This window comes from Hylaeus anthracinus, unplaced genomic scaffold (genome assembly GCF_026225885.1).
Source record: "Hylaeus anthracinus isolate JK02 unplaced genomic scaffold, UHH_iyHylAnth1.0_haploid 5, whole genome shotgun sequence".
NCBI classification, from domain to species: domain Eukaryota; kingdom Metazoa; phylum Arthropoda; class Insecta; order Hymenoptera; family Colletidae; genus Hylaeus; species Hylaeus anthracinus.
In genome coordinates this window covers 370,681-384,483 of record NW_026535322.1, presented here as the reverse complement: position 1 = coordinate 384,483, position 13,803 = coordinate 370,681, and the positions used below count along the sequence as shown (strand labels likewise).

The 13,803-nt window shown below is 36.6% G+C and overlaps 5 protein-coding genes across 7 annotated transcripts; 3 read left to right on the top strand and 2 right to left on the bottom strand.

The window, feature by feature from the left end:
• The first annotated feature begins 199 nt into the window (after window positions 1-199).
• LOC128895673 (CDC42 small effector protein homolog) lies at window positions 200-2,923 on the top strand. 2 transcript variants are annotated; one of them, XM_054158460.1, is made up of 4 exons: window positions 200-564; window positions 685-798; window positions 1,121-1,412; window positions 1,496-2,923. In XM_054158460.1, exons 3-4 carry the CDS (start codon window positions 1,158-1,160, stop codon window positions 1,502-1,504), a joined length of 264 nt encoding a protein of 87 aa, XP_054014435.1. In that variant the 5' UTR covers window positions 200-564; window positions 685-798; window positions 1,121-1,157; the 3' UTR covers window positions 1,505-2,923. The 2 variants fall into 2 exon arrangements, with proteins under 2 accessions (XP_054014435.1, XP_054014436.1); XM_054158461.1 differs by lacking the exons at window positions 200-564; window positions 685-798 and adding an exon at window positions 801-876.
• LOC128895670 (neurotrophin 1-like) lies at window positions 2,758-7,188 on the bottom strand. Its single transcript, XM_054158457.1, has 6 exons — window positions 7,103-7,188; window positions 4,883-5,129; window positions 4,499-4,680; window positions 4,363-4,422; window positions 4,147-4,250; window positions 2,758-4,057 (listed from the first exon to the last, which is right to left on the bottom strand). The coding sequence occupies exons 1-6, from the start codon at window positions 7,160-7,162 to the stop codon at window positions 3,805-3,807; spliced, it is 906 nt and encodes a 301-aa protein (XP_054014432.1). The 5' UTR covers window positions 7,163-7,188; the 3' UTR covers window positions 2,758-3,804.
• A 30-nt stretch (window positions 7,189-7,218) lies between these two features.
• LOC128895669 (tubulin epsilon and delta complex protein 1-like) lies at window positions 7,219-10,274 on the top strand. Of its 2 annotated transcripts, XM_054158455.1 has the most exons (6): window positions 7,219-8,549; window positions 8,652-8,736; window positions 8,830-9,041; window positions 9,119-9,460; window positions 9,541-9,704; window positions 10,133-10,274. In XM_054158455.1, exons 1-6 carry the CDS (start codon window positions 8,430-8,432, stop codon window positions 10,170-10,172), a joined length of 963 nt encoding a protein of 320 aa, XP_054014430.1. In that variant the 5' UTR covers window positions 7,219-8,429; the 3' UTR covers window positions 10,173-10,274. The 2 variants fall into 2 exon arrangements, with proteins under 2 accessions (XP_054014430.1, XP_054014429.1); XM_054158454.1 differs by lacking the exon at window positions 10,133-10,274 and having other exon boundaries at window positions 9,541-9,930.
• Window positions 9,965-11,893, bottom strand: LOC128895671 (ninjurin-A-like). The gene is made up of 2 exons (XM_054158458.1): window positions 11,760-11,893; window positions 9,965-11,495 (listed from the first exon to the last, which is right to left on the bottom strand). The coding sequence occupies exon 2, from the start codon at window positions 10,648-10,650 to the stop codon at window positions 9,976-9,978; it is 675 nt and encodes a 224-aa protein (XP_054014433.1). The 5' UTR covers window positions 10,651-11,495; window positions 11,760-11,893; the 3' UTR covers window positions 9,965-9,975.
• Window positions 11,894-11,899: 6 nt separating this feature from the next.
• LOC128895668 (uncharacterized) lies at window positions 11,900-13,739 on the top strand. Its single transcript, XM_054158453.1, has one exon. It carries the CDS (start codon window positions 12,639-12,641, stop codon window positions 13,737-13,739), a length of 1,101 nt encoding a protein of 366 aa, XP_054014428.1. The 5' UTR covers window positions 11,900-12,638.
• The last annotated feature ends 64 nt before the right edge of the window (window positions 13,740-13,803 follow it).

Sequence of the window (13,803 nt, the reverse complement as noted above, 5' to 3'; positions counted from 1 at the left end):
ACTGCTCGAACAAGCTATTCATAAGAGAAGTCTGAGAAAACTGTATGATTAGCATTGCACTTGTGTACAGTTTCAAATTGTACATTACAATTTTACATTTTGAATGTGCTATCTATTTCAGGCTTATGAGAGGCATTTAGTATCTAGCGCAACACGTTCTTTGTGTGTTCAAATCAGACTTCCTATGGATCGGTAATTTTCGTCCAATCTCGTCTTCTTTCGGATTTGCTCGGGGATTCTTGCAACTTGCGATATATGGGATGGATACGCTACGGCGCTACGGTATATTTCACTCTGCCGATGACCGTTGATCACGTTGACATTCGGCTTTATAATTCCTAAATTCGAATCCTTTACAAACGGCAGCTGAATTTCTCGAAAAAAAGAACCGATAAAGTGATTTTCATTTTGACCTTGTACGAGAAATCCCTTTAAAAGGTTATGCGATACGCAATCATCTTGCGATGATTTGGTAAACGGATTAGAAGAAGAAGAAAGAAGGACGCAGATTTATATACCGTGCGGAAATTGAAATTCATACAAAAGTCTACATTTTGCGAACTGGTGCGTATCGTCTATCTCTGTTCTTCCATAAAATAGATTTTCTTTTCTGTGTAAATTTCATTTTTGTTATTGTTCAGTCCAAATAAATAGATATAGGAATGGTACGATTGTCCTTTTCAGGCACATATACATTCATCGATCAAAAGGGTATGTTTGTTTTGCTTTTTCCTGCTTTCGAGTTTCAAGTCACCACGAAGGTTAGACTGAACGACAGTACGGTCACTTGACGATTCGGTAAGTGTACTGTTGTTTCTGTATTGGTTTTCATGTCTGACTCACTCGCTTAGCGATAAGACAACATAAATTCGATCTGTAAGAATTATTTAAAAATATTTCTTATCTATATAACGTATTTTAACTATAAGAAAGTAATAAAATTCGAAGTAACTCTTACTAAAATTATTCGATCTAAAAAGAAGAATCAAAAAAGATTGAAGTTTTATTTCCACTAAAAATTTTTTAAAGCACTGTTTCAACAAATATATAAAATTAGTTACATACAGAGAATTGCAACTATGCACTTTTGTTAATCACTGTTGTGCATATCATGTTTCAGTTCCAAGATCAAAGTAATTAAAACAAATTAATAAACAATGGCTGGCAGTGGAGAACTTTGGGTGCAATGTTTTACCTGTTGTTTAACACAACAAGGACCAAGGGCACGTAATGGAAGACAGAGGTCACATCAAAGATTAAGGATAGATCGTAGTATGATAGGAGTACCAACGAACTTTAGGCATACCGGACATGTTAGTAGCGGCGATATCGATATGAGCAGTGCACAATTATCAAACATTCAAGCACAGATGCAAATGAAAGGAGGCTACGATACTTCGTACAGCGTTAAGGTATAATCATTTTCATTATCGTTACAAAGCCTATCGAAAAAGTGCATAGGTATTCAATGAAACATAGATTATTTTCATTTCAGGCATGTTGAGAATAGATTAAGGAGCTTTTAGACTGGTCTGCGAACGATCTTGTAACGAGACTAAAAAAATGACTGAGTTTTTAATGTCTATGTTCCTTGTACTAAGACAAACATACGTGCAGTTCAGTGTACATACAATCGTGCTCGGAAGAACTAACCGTTTTTGAAACATTTTTATTTATAAGGATAGGTTGAACACGCCGCAATAAAAGTTACTACGGTTAATGCAAAAACAGAATTTGCATTTCAACGATAATAAGGTGCATTTCACTTTTGTATTGTTTATTTTTTATTTCTGAGATAAAGACTTGATTTTCCACTGGAACACAAAACTGCCACATTATAATACACGATATCTTTGAGGTGCATTTTTTTTTTACTACTTTACAATTATTCATTTATTCGAAGAAATCGACGTTTGTCGGTAATATACTAACACTATAGCTGCTATATCACATATTAATTGTATCGCAGTCGTAGATTTATCATGAATAAGCATTAATACCATTCTTGTACTTCCAAGTGAAAATGTAAGTACTCCGCGTTATGTAGTACTGCTTGTGTAAAAAGAAAAAAAAAAGAAGAATGTACTTCGCATGGTTCGCCTGTGCCGACTAACGATTAAATATTTTAGCGTATACGGTGAACGTCCAAGTTCACAAAGCACGGCCCATTTTTCCTACTTCTGTAATTCATCCCTGAATGGGATGTATAAACCTACATTAGGTAATTTTTGGAACGTAGATGTGTTAAAAATTGAACAAAAATTATTTGTACGTATTCGCCTAGTCTATAATCATTCTATCACACCTCGTGAATTATATTAGCCATTCTTGGTTGAATATACTTTAATCTTACAAAGTGTGATCTCTGAAAGCTATAACCATGGACCAACGTGAAATGCGAGAAGAGGAATGAAATCTTTAAGAATTTCCTAAAATCTAATTTATATACAATCCTGGACCACTGTAAATTTAATAATGCATTAGATGATCTTATAAACAGTTATTAGGTAAATCTAACTCTTTTGAAACATGTTTGTATCCCCATTTTTTGATTGACTTCTATGCACATGGTAAATATTTATACTTTTGAAATCTATACAAAATAATGTAAAATTACAAAATTATAATATATAAGTATTTGATTAACCATAAAAAATATCATGAACATAGATATAAGTATTGTATTTAATACGTCAGCATAAATTTATGTATTTGGAAAATAGACTTCTTCGCGTGGTTGTTTCGAACACTATAGAAATAAGACAAAATATTTTATTTTCAACTTCATTCAGTATATTTAATTACATTTTTTAACAATAAAACAACAAGTGGCGTTCATAGATCAATTATAATGCATCTCGTTTCATACAGTTAAATATACACATATACATATATGTATATATACGCGCGCGCGCGCGTGTGTGTGTGTATAAAAACAACTATATATAACACGGTACCTTACCAATAACAAATGTATTATTGTTCCTTTAAATGCTCCACGTTGTATTCGTTGAATACTTGTTTTTTTAATCTGCGGAAGACTATTTGTTATCGGTGAAATTAGGTACAAAATAAATGGTATTCCTAAATTCAAAATCACAACATTGATCTCAATGACTATAATATCACATAATACAGATTTACGTTCGCTTCAGAGACTTTCTTCGTACCTCTTATACAAAATATTCTTTTAAAAGCCTCCTTCCACAAATATTTCATAAGCTTCGGAAACACGAAACAATTGAAGAAATAATCGCTTTGAAAAGAATATTTTGTGCAGTCAGAAATTGTATACATAAACACGTCTAATTAAATTGTACTTTACCATTGAATGCATGATATACGTACATATATCGACAGCCATGCTGCCTCCTTAAATTATATTTTAAATATCCATGAATTATGGATTACTGAAGAAACGCCTGCGAGTCTTTTATCATTCGCAAGATTTATAACTTCACCAGTTAAGCTGGTAGACTGTTTCGCGTATTTCATATCATTCTTTAAAAAAATTAAAATATTTACAAAAGTGCCTGGGTAACTTGCAAAAAAACGCGATTTCGATATTTACAAATTATCTTGCACTCAAACATTTATGCATACATTCATTTAGAGACATTTTGTTTGTTTGCTACAAGAATTCGTAATATTTTACTCCAATCTATGGAATGGTTTTCGCGATTCGTTTCTCGTTAATAATAAATGTACTGTAAATACATATTTGTCCAAAGTCTCTCTAGAATCAACAGGGCATCGATGAAAGCTGTTGAAAAGATGATTTCCTTGATTTCTTCGTAACAACGTTCATTTTCTCCTACGCGTTTTAACAGGCGTGAATTGACTCTTTTCAACCCCACCGATGACACCCATCCTTGTATACGGATTTCCAACAAATGATACGTGGCAACAGCAACTCGATGGAAACTTGAAAGTGTCCGGAACAACAGTACCATCCGATAATACTGCCGCGAGTTGTCTATACACGTATTTTTGTTTACACTTTGTTGTATAGCCTTCGGCGAGATTACCAATCACGTTACAACTGACATTCTCCTTGCTGCAAGTGATACAGAACTTTTATAACATTACTTTCAAACTATAGTAAATTATCTTTTTTTCTAACGGTGATCTTCGTATGACACCCACCTACACTTTTCGATCCGTACACCCTGCTTGAAATTTTCTTGATTTGCAATATATTTCCATTGATTCTCCTTATTCTCTGCCGATTGAGGAAATATCACTTGCTCCTTGAATTGTATGTGATTTTTTGTATAAATTAATTTTGAATCATTTGTAGTAACAAGTTGGCTATTTTTTTTTTGTAGGAAACAAGAAAGATAAGGAACAATTTATACATACGGTCGATACGCAGAGAGGTGTGTCATCCATCGGATCGATCCTCTGCTCTATATCGGATAGCTAGTAGCACACAGAACAAATTACGATAAAATAAGGTAACTACTTTGAAATATTTCAAAAATAATATGATACTAACTACGTCTACACCTGCGAGGTACTTGAGAGTTTCGTTCCGGTGGATCGCGGTAGTTACTAAATCTCGAGGGTAAGAATTAATCTTCTCGCAATACGTGGACCCCTTGCAAACCGGTACCTGATTATTTGTTTCTCCCGGAAATACAATCTTACCATCCGACTGCATCTCCTGGGACGATGAACCTAATAACAAACAACAAGTAAAGAGTCGATGGACCAAACTGTTAGGTCCAAGATACAAACCCACGCGTGACGTATGTTTCATTTCATGAACTATTTAATTGTAAGCTCGATACAGTCGCGACTATAATTAACGCGTATACCGAATAATAATAACAACATAGGACTAGGTAGATCAGACCAATTCAAATTAATTTTTTCTTACCTTTATGCTGACTTATGAAACTTCTTGCCAGGGATTTCGAAGATGTGTCCGAAGTATCTCTTTGGACCCTCCTGGTCGGTCTACCGTCGTTGCTGTCAGACCATTCTTCGGAAGCGAGAGATTCATCCTTATCAAAAAGTTTTTCAACGAATTTCTCGCCTTGTTTTTTTGCTCGACTTTTATTGAAATTAGTGTCCTTCTCTTTTTGATTAACTGGATATGGATACGCATAAACATTATGTACTATCTAAAAAAAAAAAAAAAAACAAGATTACGTTAATTAATATCAAACTTTTAAATGATAACAGGTGATCGAATCAAACAAAGGATTTCAAGCATTGCCGTAACACGATCTTTGAAGATTAAAGACGTTCCTTAAACGGGTATGTTTATTATCATTTAGTTCCGAGCAATAATATAATGTATTACTCTATATGCAAAGAAGACAAAGGGGGAGTCTTGTTTTTATTTGTTTACTTGTATTACGTTTTTTCTTTAGATTAAGGCTCCAAATTTCACTTTCTGGGTCTCGCAAAGGATTACTGGTTGCAACATTTTCTATTCAAACCGTGTACAGTTGGTTTTCGTGTGGAGAATCTGGTGTTCTATTAAAAGAGACAAAATAAGGTTGTCCGATGGAAGGAAAGTCGACTCTACCGTTATAAGAATCTGGTAACTCGATCACGATTACATATTTCATGTAGCTTCTAAACTTTGTATTTTCGTACAAGTCAGAGAATACGAACGATAATTTCTCTACTAACAATAAGAGAATACGGGAATATTAATGGTTCTTGCATAATGTGTTTGTCGTTTATTTTCTTGAATAGATTACTAAAGATTTTAAAACAAGATAAACGCGTTCGCCAATAATTGAGTCTCTGGCAAATAATGTACCTTAGCATATATTATAGCATTTATTAGATGAGTGTTTCTCAACCTCGTCGATACTGTTTTCCAAGAGATCGAGATAGGTGATGATCGACGAATTAATTTTGGAAATGTGTGCGTATTCAAAGGACGTAGAAGTAGGTTTAATGTTTGCCGAATTGTTAACAGCAAAATAATACGAAAGAAACACCTGCTTTGTAAACGCAATGATAACAATCTGGTAAAAAAACAAAGAGGCGGAGTCTAATAATAAACGTTACGGCAGAATTTTCGAGGACAACAAAGCGACGGAAGTAGAAATGCGCGCATTATCACGCTTAAATGTGTCTTTTCATTTTTAAATCAGAGACACACGCTACTATTTCTACAATATTGGCGGGCTCAAGTGTTCCATCAAACTCTTAGGGAGAGTCTGTATTTTAAACTCTGCAAGAAGAATTTCTATTTATAACTTTATTATTCCCAATGGCGTATTATAGAATTCTGCGAATCGTGAACGTCAACCTAAAACGGCACGCGAATCTAATATTTATAAGATGTCCGCACGAATACTATTCGTCCTTGCCGTAAATCGTTATAATCCTTAATGTATAGTAGAAATAAAGCAGTGATTCGATTTGTTGCGGTCTAATTTCATTATGTTGGACTGCAGTCTGATTTTATTTCATGGCAACATTCGTTAAATGAAACAAGTCGTTTAAATTATATAAAAGGATCACGCTTGTATAGCTACTAAACGTTGAAGATATTGAATTTTCGCGTTCGATCAATCGTATAAAAATGCGTCTTTCATTCACGTTTGCTGACATATCTGCGATAAAAAACGCTTAAAAATAGCTATTCGACTTGCCACAAGTTCACCCTAACTACCGAGATACAGTTACTCGATAATAATAAATCTCGGGTTACGTAAATATGACCGATCAGCCGTTAATTGCAGACTTTGTTCTAACATGTAGCGTTCAAGAAAATCTACAGCCCTAACGGCACACGGCGATCATGTTTCGAAAGTCCTTTTAATTCGATAATTTTTCATTTTTGTAACTTCGTAAGTTTATCCGTAAAACTTACAAACTGAACCATTACGTCCGTAAAATACATACGAGACGATTTCATTTTCCACCGTTTGGAGAAGATGAAATTAAATTGGAAATTACGATTGGAAATATTTATTTCCAAAGAGAGCCAAGCAATCTTCGAACGAAACGTCGAAATAGAGAAAGCTTTTCAACTAAATTCACATGAAATGACTAAAGAGTATTAGTGGTATTTCCTATTTGTTTATTGTTGTGACAGACTTGTACTTCGGGAAACATGATCAGTTCTTACCAATACGATTAAAAGACACAGCTTGGCGAGCGTTAAGATCGGTCCGCGTTTTCCTTCCATTTTCGGCACTTTTCAATATCTCTAAATATAATTACAATGTTACTTCGTAATAACGTAATCGGGTCACTTTACATCCACACTAGTTCACTTGTTCTCATAGTCTACCAGAAGACTAGAACGACACTATAACTATACGCGTTCTCTGATTATCTGTGAAGAAGTGAACCGTGGCATGGATACGACCGTTAACTTAGAGTTGCACGTAACAGAGTAGAACTATGTAAAAGAGAAGAGTTGAGAGCGAACTCGATCGTCGATAGATCGCTCGGCGATCCTGCACGTTCAACCGATCGCACGCGATTGACGATGACGATTGACCGGTTGTCCAACGTACCAGGTGGGGTTTACGTTTTCCGTCACGTTAATGGCCCGTAATCACAGCCTTTGTGCATCGTGCCACAGGAAACGGGGCGACCGCGACGGGGAGAACTTACCGATGCATTACGGATTCGTATTGCAGAGGGGCACTTTGGTTTGGTCAGAACCACGAGTTACAAACCGACGCCGACGTTTGCATCGTTAATAGTTTGAATACATCGGAACGAATCTTGTTATTTCACACTTTTTGCTTAAATTACAATCACACGTACAGATTTGACATGTAGATTTTTGTTGATCAATAGGTGGGGGAGATGGGGGGAGGGGGAGAGGTGAGCCGACAAGCATCTTGTATACGTCACTGATCGACCGATGTATTTCAAACAATTTGAAGAAATCTATAACCAAAGAGCATGCAGTATTACGATTGATTTTCTCCTCGATAGAAATACATACAACATTGTATCATTTAACGACTATTCGACATTATTTTGCGTTTGACTGGTACTTGAAGCTTTCCAAAAACAAAGAAAAAGTGTCGTCTGTTAACAGGTGTCACGCGTTCCAAGTTGGCTGTGACCAATACGGCTACCTGCCGATTTCCTCGTTAACACTTGCAACCGTAATTCACCGTAATTATACAGGTAATAATTCCACTCAACTATTCTTGCTCACTTATTCAAATGCTTCCAATGAAAGAAATTGTTGTTCTAAATAACACGTTTATATTTTGTTCACGCGTACTAATACCTGTTAATGACGTTAAAAAGAGAGGTGGTAACGTTGAAAAGAAAATTACGTTTGCAATTGTTTTAGAAAGTTTAATAAACAATTCTTTATTAAGGAACATAGAAAGACTGCAACTTTGAAACGCGTTGCTTGCGCGCCAAACATACGAAGTTGTAAACTGTGCGCGTGAAATGTCACTATCATCATTTGAATCGTAACAATGTCAGACATAAAAAGCATTTTGGTCCTATTATGTCAACATTTAAATTTATCTATCAATGTCGCGATGAAACCTGAGTATTTCAGACTAGCGAAGTTCAATAATACAGCCGAAAATGTCGTGAGTATTACGAGTGATATCACATAACCCCTTACATAGTGTTTTGTATGTAAATAACTTACAAAAACAAGATTGTGATAGTTAATTTATTTTCTATGTTAGACCGAGACGTTCTGGAAAACGTTGTATGCTCTAAGTTATCATGCCGTAAAAGAAAAACAGATCGAAGTCAATTTTGAACAATGTGGTAAATTAAGTTATTTCTTGTTAAATTTGTTTTGATTAGGAGACTTTGTATGGCATTTTGTTAATTCTATTTCTTCTATGTCTTTTTTTTCAGGTACAGTGTGGGCTACGAAATTGTATTTTGCATATTTACATTACCCAGCGATAGAGTTTTATGCTCTTGGCGAAGACAGTAAGAATACCAGAGAGTTGTTAGTTGCATTTTCATGGCTTCTTGGAACGCAAGATGTTTTGAGCAGTATAATTAAAATAAATCTCTCCAACAGCGTATTTGGAAGCGAATGTTCACATTTAAATAACTCTGAAGTAATTTTTTACATTAGACATGAAGTGAATTAGGATACGACATTAAAGATTTATTTTGAAATTATATATGTTTCTAGGAAATGAAAATAGAATACGATGTACCAGACACATGGCCTGCGCAAATGAACAATATATTAAACTTAAGCGGTAAAGTGAATTATAATATAAAAGAGATATCCGAACTACTTTCTGAAAGAACTAAATTAATAAGCAAAGTTCACGCCGCAAGCATCGGCACTAGCGGTCTCCCACATCTGAGCGTATCGGAATTAGCATTGATAAAACGTATTGCGACCGTTAACAAAGATGCGTTATCTGATGAAGATACAAGATATTTGAAGGAATTATCCAGTATCGGTACTTTATTAGATTTACATATGAAATGGTCGAAAAAGGAATATATATTTTTTGACTGGATGGTAAATGATTAAAACTTTGCCCAAGTTTTACGCATTCCGTTGCACGAAATATAATCAAACAATAATAATACAAATTTCAGGTAACGGTATTCGAGGAGCTTGATAAATCTATAAATTCTAATATAAATGATATAAATTGGAACGAAGTTATAAAGTTTGTTTCTTTGTTACATCATATCGTACGAGAGAAACTTGAATTCTTATCTAGCATAAAGGAATCAAGTTGTCAAAATCACCGTTGTGGGTGTGTATCGCGTTTACTGTGGTCTAAAAAGATTGAAATAGAATTGGATAATTGGTTAACAGAGATGTCTGCTGAATTAAACAAAGAAATAGAGGATTTATCTGAAAAAAAGAAAAGTCTTTCCTTTGAATTAAAGAAAATGATGCATTTAATTCCTTCTTGTATTCAACTATAATTTTTATAACAAAATAAAAAATATCACGGATCAGGTTCATCCTTATTCTTACTTTTGACTAAAGCATTCAATTTCATTTCACTAGTATCTCGTGTGTCACGTAGAAATGATCGAAACCTGGTCGACTACGCCAAACGACGAAATGAAAACATTAAGAATGGTCACTAAAAATATACCGATCACTGTAAAATTGTTCGCCTGTTCGGCCTTACACATTTGGGCGTTGTCTTTAACGTTATATCTGCTATTCCAGATCAGGCCAATTCCCACAGCGATTTGCAAGAACAAACTAGCACCTATCATAACCAGCGAAGGATAAAAATACGGATGTCCTCCGTCTGTCTGTAAAACGTAGCGCAGTTGATTCGCGTTAGCAGACAAAAGGGCCAGGTCCATCATTCCCTGGGCAAGCGTTTTCTTGTGCTGATAAATATTCACGTCTGGTATATTTTGAATAGGTGGCACCGGAAAGAACGGAGTTCTACTATCAGGAAACGTGGAAATATCAGGTGTTCGTGGAGCTTCCGGTAGAAGACCGTCGTCTATTCCTCGATGATCGAAATCGATCGTTGATTTTCCTTCTGGTTCAAGATCGTCGATTTCAGGTCCGGAAGTTGGTCGGGGATTATTCGTGTTGTCCGTCTCCAACATGGAACCAAATCGCGGTATAACTACCGCTTCTAATTCTTTAGAGGTCAACGGTTCCGACACTTGGTCCTCGATGTCATCCATGTAGATGATTTCATTGCTGTTGTCGTTTAGCCGTGCCATTGTTTATGAACACACTGTTAATCACAATTGATTCGTGTATGATTGTTTACCGTTCAAGTAATTCCGATACTTGCCAGGTAAAGTAACAGTCAAACGACTTTTAGTGAATATTCTTAATGCACAAAACTCGCGCGTCTCTTAAGGTCCAGCATCGATCCACGGATCTTTAGCATTTCAAGATTCAATATTTACAACCGCTCGAGCATTTCGTTTTTTCCATACGAAATGAAGAAGCAATACGCCAAATGGAAATTATAATTACAAAAATGAAAACATGTGATAACACGATAATAACGAAATGGCTTTTGTACTCGTCGTGTACAACTGTCACTGCTCTCAGTTGAGACCGATCTGTTTGGTGGGTAACTCGTCGACGGATCGGTACTCTCCATTCATTAGATCGAAACAAGGTGAATCACAGACCTATCGGTGACGTCGCCATCGAAACGTCACGATCCCGTTTAGATTCTGGATTTACCAGTTTAGTCAAGGTCGTTGTTTGTTTTCTTGTAGTCAATTCCGTTTTTGTTGCACTCTGTTTTTCACACAATACCCGCTACAATTCTACGCTTTTGTTTAAAGTCGTGAAACAGTTAATGGGAACAATGCCAGTTCATAGTTCAACGTGACATCTATTTAATTGTCTTTACTTGAAATACAATGTAGATTCGTCGTAACGAAGAAAATCATTAAGACTTGGTGTGTTGTTGCGTGTTACTGCCATGTGCTCCTCAGGGCATGTTTAAAGAAGCTCTCGTGATACTTTACGTCAAGGCTTCCGTGCAATATAATAGAAGGGGAATGGCATTGCTCCAACAGAACCTTGTAACACTCGCAATATGTTACTAAAAATAATGTTTATCATTCGCAGAATCAGAACTACCTCATTACGATTCGCTTGAAAATAAGAATTAAGAATTAAGAATTATTTTGAAAATTAAATTTGACAGAAATTCTTATATTAACGTAACAGAAATACGATACGTCGTAGTAAATGTAAGTCATTGTTTTCTGGCAAATGTTCTATTTAAGATTTTCGGCGAATATAAAAGCTGGTCTGGTCTTTAAATCGAAATATCGTATGTCATATTGTTGGAGGTGGACCGTACCTATCTAAATTTATCGTCCTGGGGAAAGCACCAAGCACCGTCAACGAGTATTCACCGTATTTACCCATCGTCATCGGTGATTCCCGAGTCCCGACGCGAGACACGCTTTGCCTGCGGACACAGATTCCGGTACTGACACAGATTCCGGTACTAACACACAGCCAACTATCGATGTATTGTGCAACGATACGGCGAACCGAAAAAGCGCATCAGGAAGTTCTCCGATCGTGAACTGTCTTGCGTGGAATCTTAACGCGAAAGCTAGTATCTATGCTACAGTTATGAATATACATATAAAGTGTGGGACAATAACTACTATCAACACCTCAAATATCTTCGAAACTATATGTTTCACAGAAACGAATACTGATGAATACCTATGAATCAGCTATCATATGATTTCATATACGGTGTCGATACAGAACAATTCTCAGAATAAAACTACACGCAGACGTGAAAAGTGTTGGAAACATTCAAATTTTTATTCAATCAAATACAGGAAGTAACAAAGTTATGTTAGATAATACAACGCATATACTAAAAAATGCAAATTCACGTAACAACTTCGAGGTTACTCGATTCTTCCAATTTTAACATTATCCGGAACAGGTCTATTTCCGTATAACTATATAGAATCATGATATCGAGCTAGTTCGTCGTCAAGTAAACAACCATTACAGTTAACTTAGATTCCAGAAGTACCAGCATTCCTGCAGTCGCGTTCGAGCGAAGCGCGGAAATGGATGGAAAGGTATATGCTGTTGAGCGCAATTACACTCCTGTCTAATTCTATGTACCCAGACTATTTGACTCGTCAGGTAAATAACGTAACTTGAACCGATTCGCTATAAAAATAATTGAAAGGATGCGATTCTGAACATGAAGGTCCAAAAGTGCTGCGCCCACTGTCCAGGAATAATTGTCCCAGCAAAAAGCAACGAGTCGCACGAGTGTTGCCAGCCAAAGTATATTTCTGGGAACTTGAGAATACCTTCTTTAACGAAACACGTGTCAGAATGTTCAGAGCAAAGAGACGTCGAGAAGAATTGGCCAGGAATATCCCGAAAAAGTCAATCACCTTGCTACGACCAATTTGCCTTGGCAAAGAGACTTCACGCGGAAAATCTGGAGCATCAACCTCTACCCGATAAAGTCGAGGATGCCGTCTTTAAGATAGCTATACCAAGAACGTCCTGTCATCGAGTTTCAACGAAAACGGGAAAACGTTGCGACTGTTGCGGTCAAGAATTCAAAGACCACGCTAATTTATCGAACAAACGTTACGGATCAGCCCTAGGTTGCAAGGAGCCGAGAACGAAAATGGATTTGGCGATCTGTTGGGAGACTCCTATAGATCCTGTCTACGAGCCACCCAAACCCTCTCATATCGATGGGTCCGATGGTGGACTCGCACCCGCTATCTTCACACTTGTTCAACGTGGCCCGAATTCTGGATCGTCTCTTTGTTCTGAGATTGGAAGAAACGAGGAGTGTTGTCAGAGTCGATGCAAGGCACAAAGAAAATCGGTAAATAATTCAAAGTCTGATCGTTATGAGAACGAGAATAAAGATAAGGACCTCGAAGGAGGTCCCTGTGAATGTCTCTGCAGAAGCTTGAGCGGTGCGAGTATTTCGAACAAGGCTCGAATCGAGGAACAACCCAAGAGGGTGTCCTTGAAAAAGTGCGTGGCTTGCGAGCCAAGGAGTTTCAAAGATGATCCTAGATTGATCAAATCGGCCGTTGGGTTGGCATTGGGCCTTGAGAAGGAACAGCGCGATCAACGAAGAAACGGTTCGAAAATAACGGTGCCAAAGCCCAAGACTCCTTTTGCGAAAAGAAGTTTCCGCATCGACACCTTGACTCCTCCTTTCAGCGTCGTAAATGGTTGCAGAGGTACCGATTACCCAGAACACTGGAGACTCATGTCCGTTTACCAACAGTCCTACAAAAATCCGTATAGACGGAGGAACTATCGTTGATACGTTCGTTAATATAAACTACTTAAAGTCACTTGTACTAAAAATCAAGCTGCTTAGAATTAGC

What these genes read in the sequence shown, in the direction of transcription:
- LOC128895668 (XM_054158453.1), top strand. Translation starts at nt 12,639, where the DNA reads ATGAAGGTCCAAAAGTGCTGCGCCCACTGTCCAGGAATAATTGTCCCA.
- LOC128895671 (XM_054158458.1), bottom strand. Translation starts at nt 10,650, where the DNA reads ATGGCACGGCTAAACGACAACAGCAATGAAATCATCTACATGGATGAC.
- LOC128895670 (XM_054158457.1), bottom strand. Translation starts at nt 7,162, where the DNA reads ATGGAAGGAAAACGCGGACCGATCTTAACGCTCGCCAAGCTGTGTCTT. An exon ending in TGTGTCTTTTAATCGTATTG is followed by an intron (nt 5,130 to 7,102) that starts GTAAGAACTGAT and finishes TTTTTTTTTTAG; the next exon opens with ATAGTACATAATGTTTATGC. An exon ending in CACCTCTCTGCGTATCGACC is followed by an intron (nt 4,251 to 4,362) that starts GTATGTATAAAT and finishes ATACAATTCAAG; the next exon opens with GAGCAAGTGATATTTCCTCA.
- LOC128895673 (XM_054158460.1), top strand. Translation starts at nt 1,158, where the DNA reads ATGGCTGGCAGTGGAGAACTTTGGGTGCAATGTTTTACCTGTTGTTTA.
- LOC128895669 (XM_054158454.1), top strand. Translation starts at nt 8,430, where the DNA reads ATGTCAGACATAAAAAGCATTTTGGTCCTATTATGTCAACATTTAAAT. An exon ending in AGTCAATTTTGAACAATGTG is followed by an intron (nt 8,737 to 8,829) that starts GTAAATTAAGTT and finishes CTTTTTTTTCAG; the next exon opens with GTACAGTGTGGGCTACGAAA. An exon ending in CACATTTAAATAACTCTGAA is followed by an intron (nt 9,042 to 9,118) that starts GTAATTTTTTAC and finishes ATATGTTTCTAG; the next exon opens with GAAATGAAAATAGAATACGA.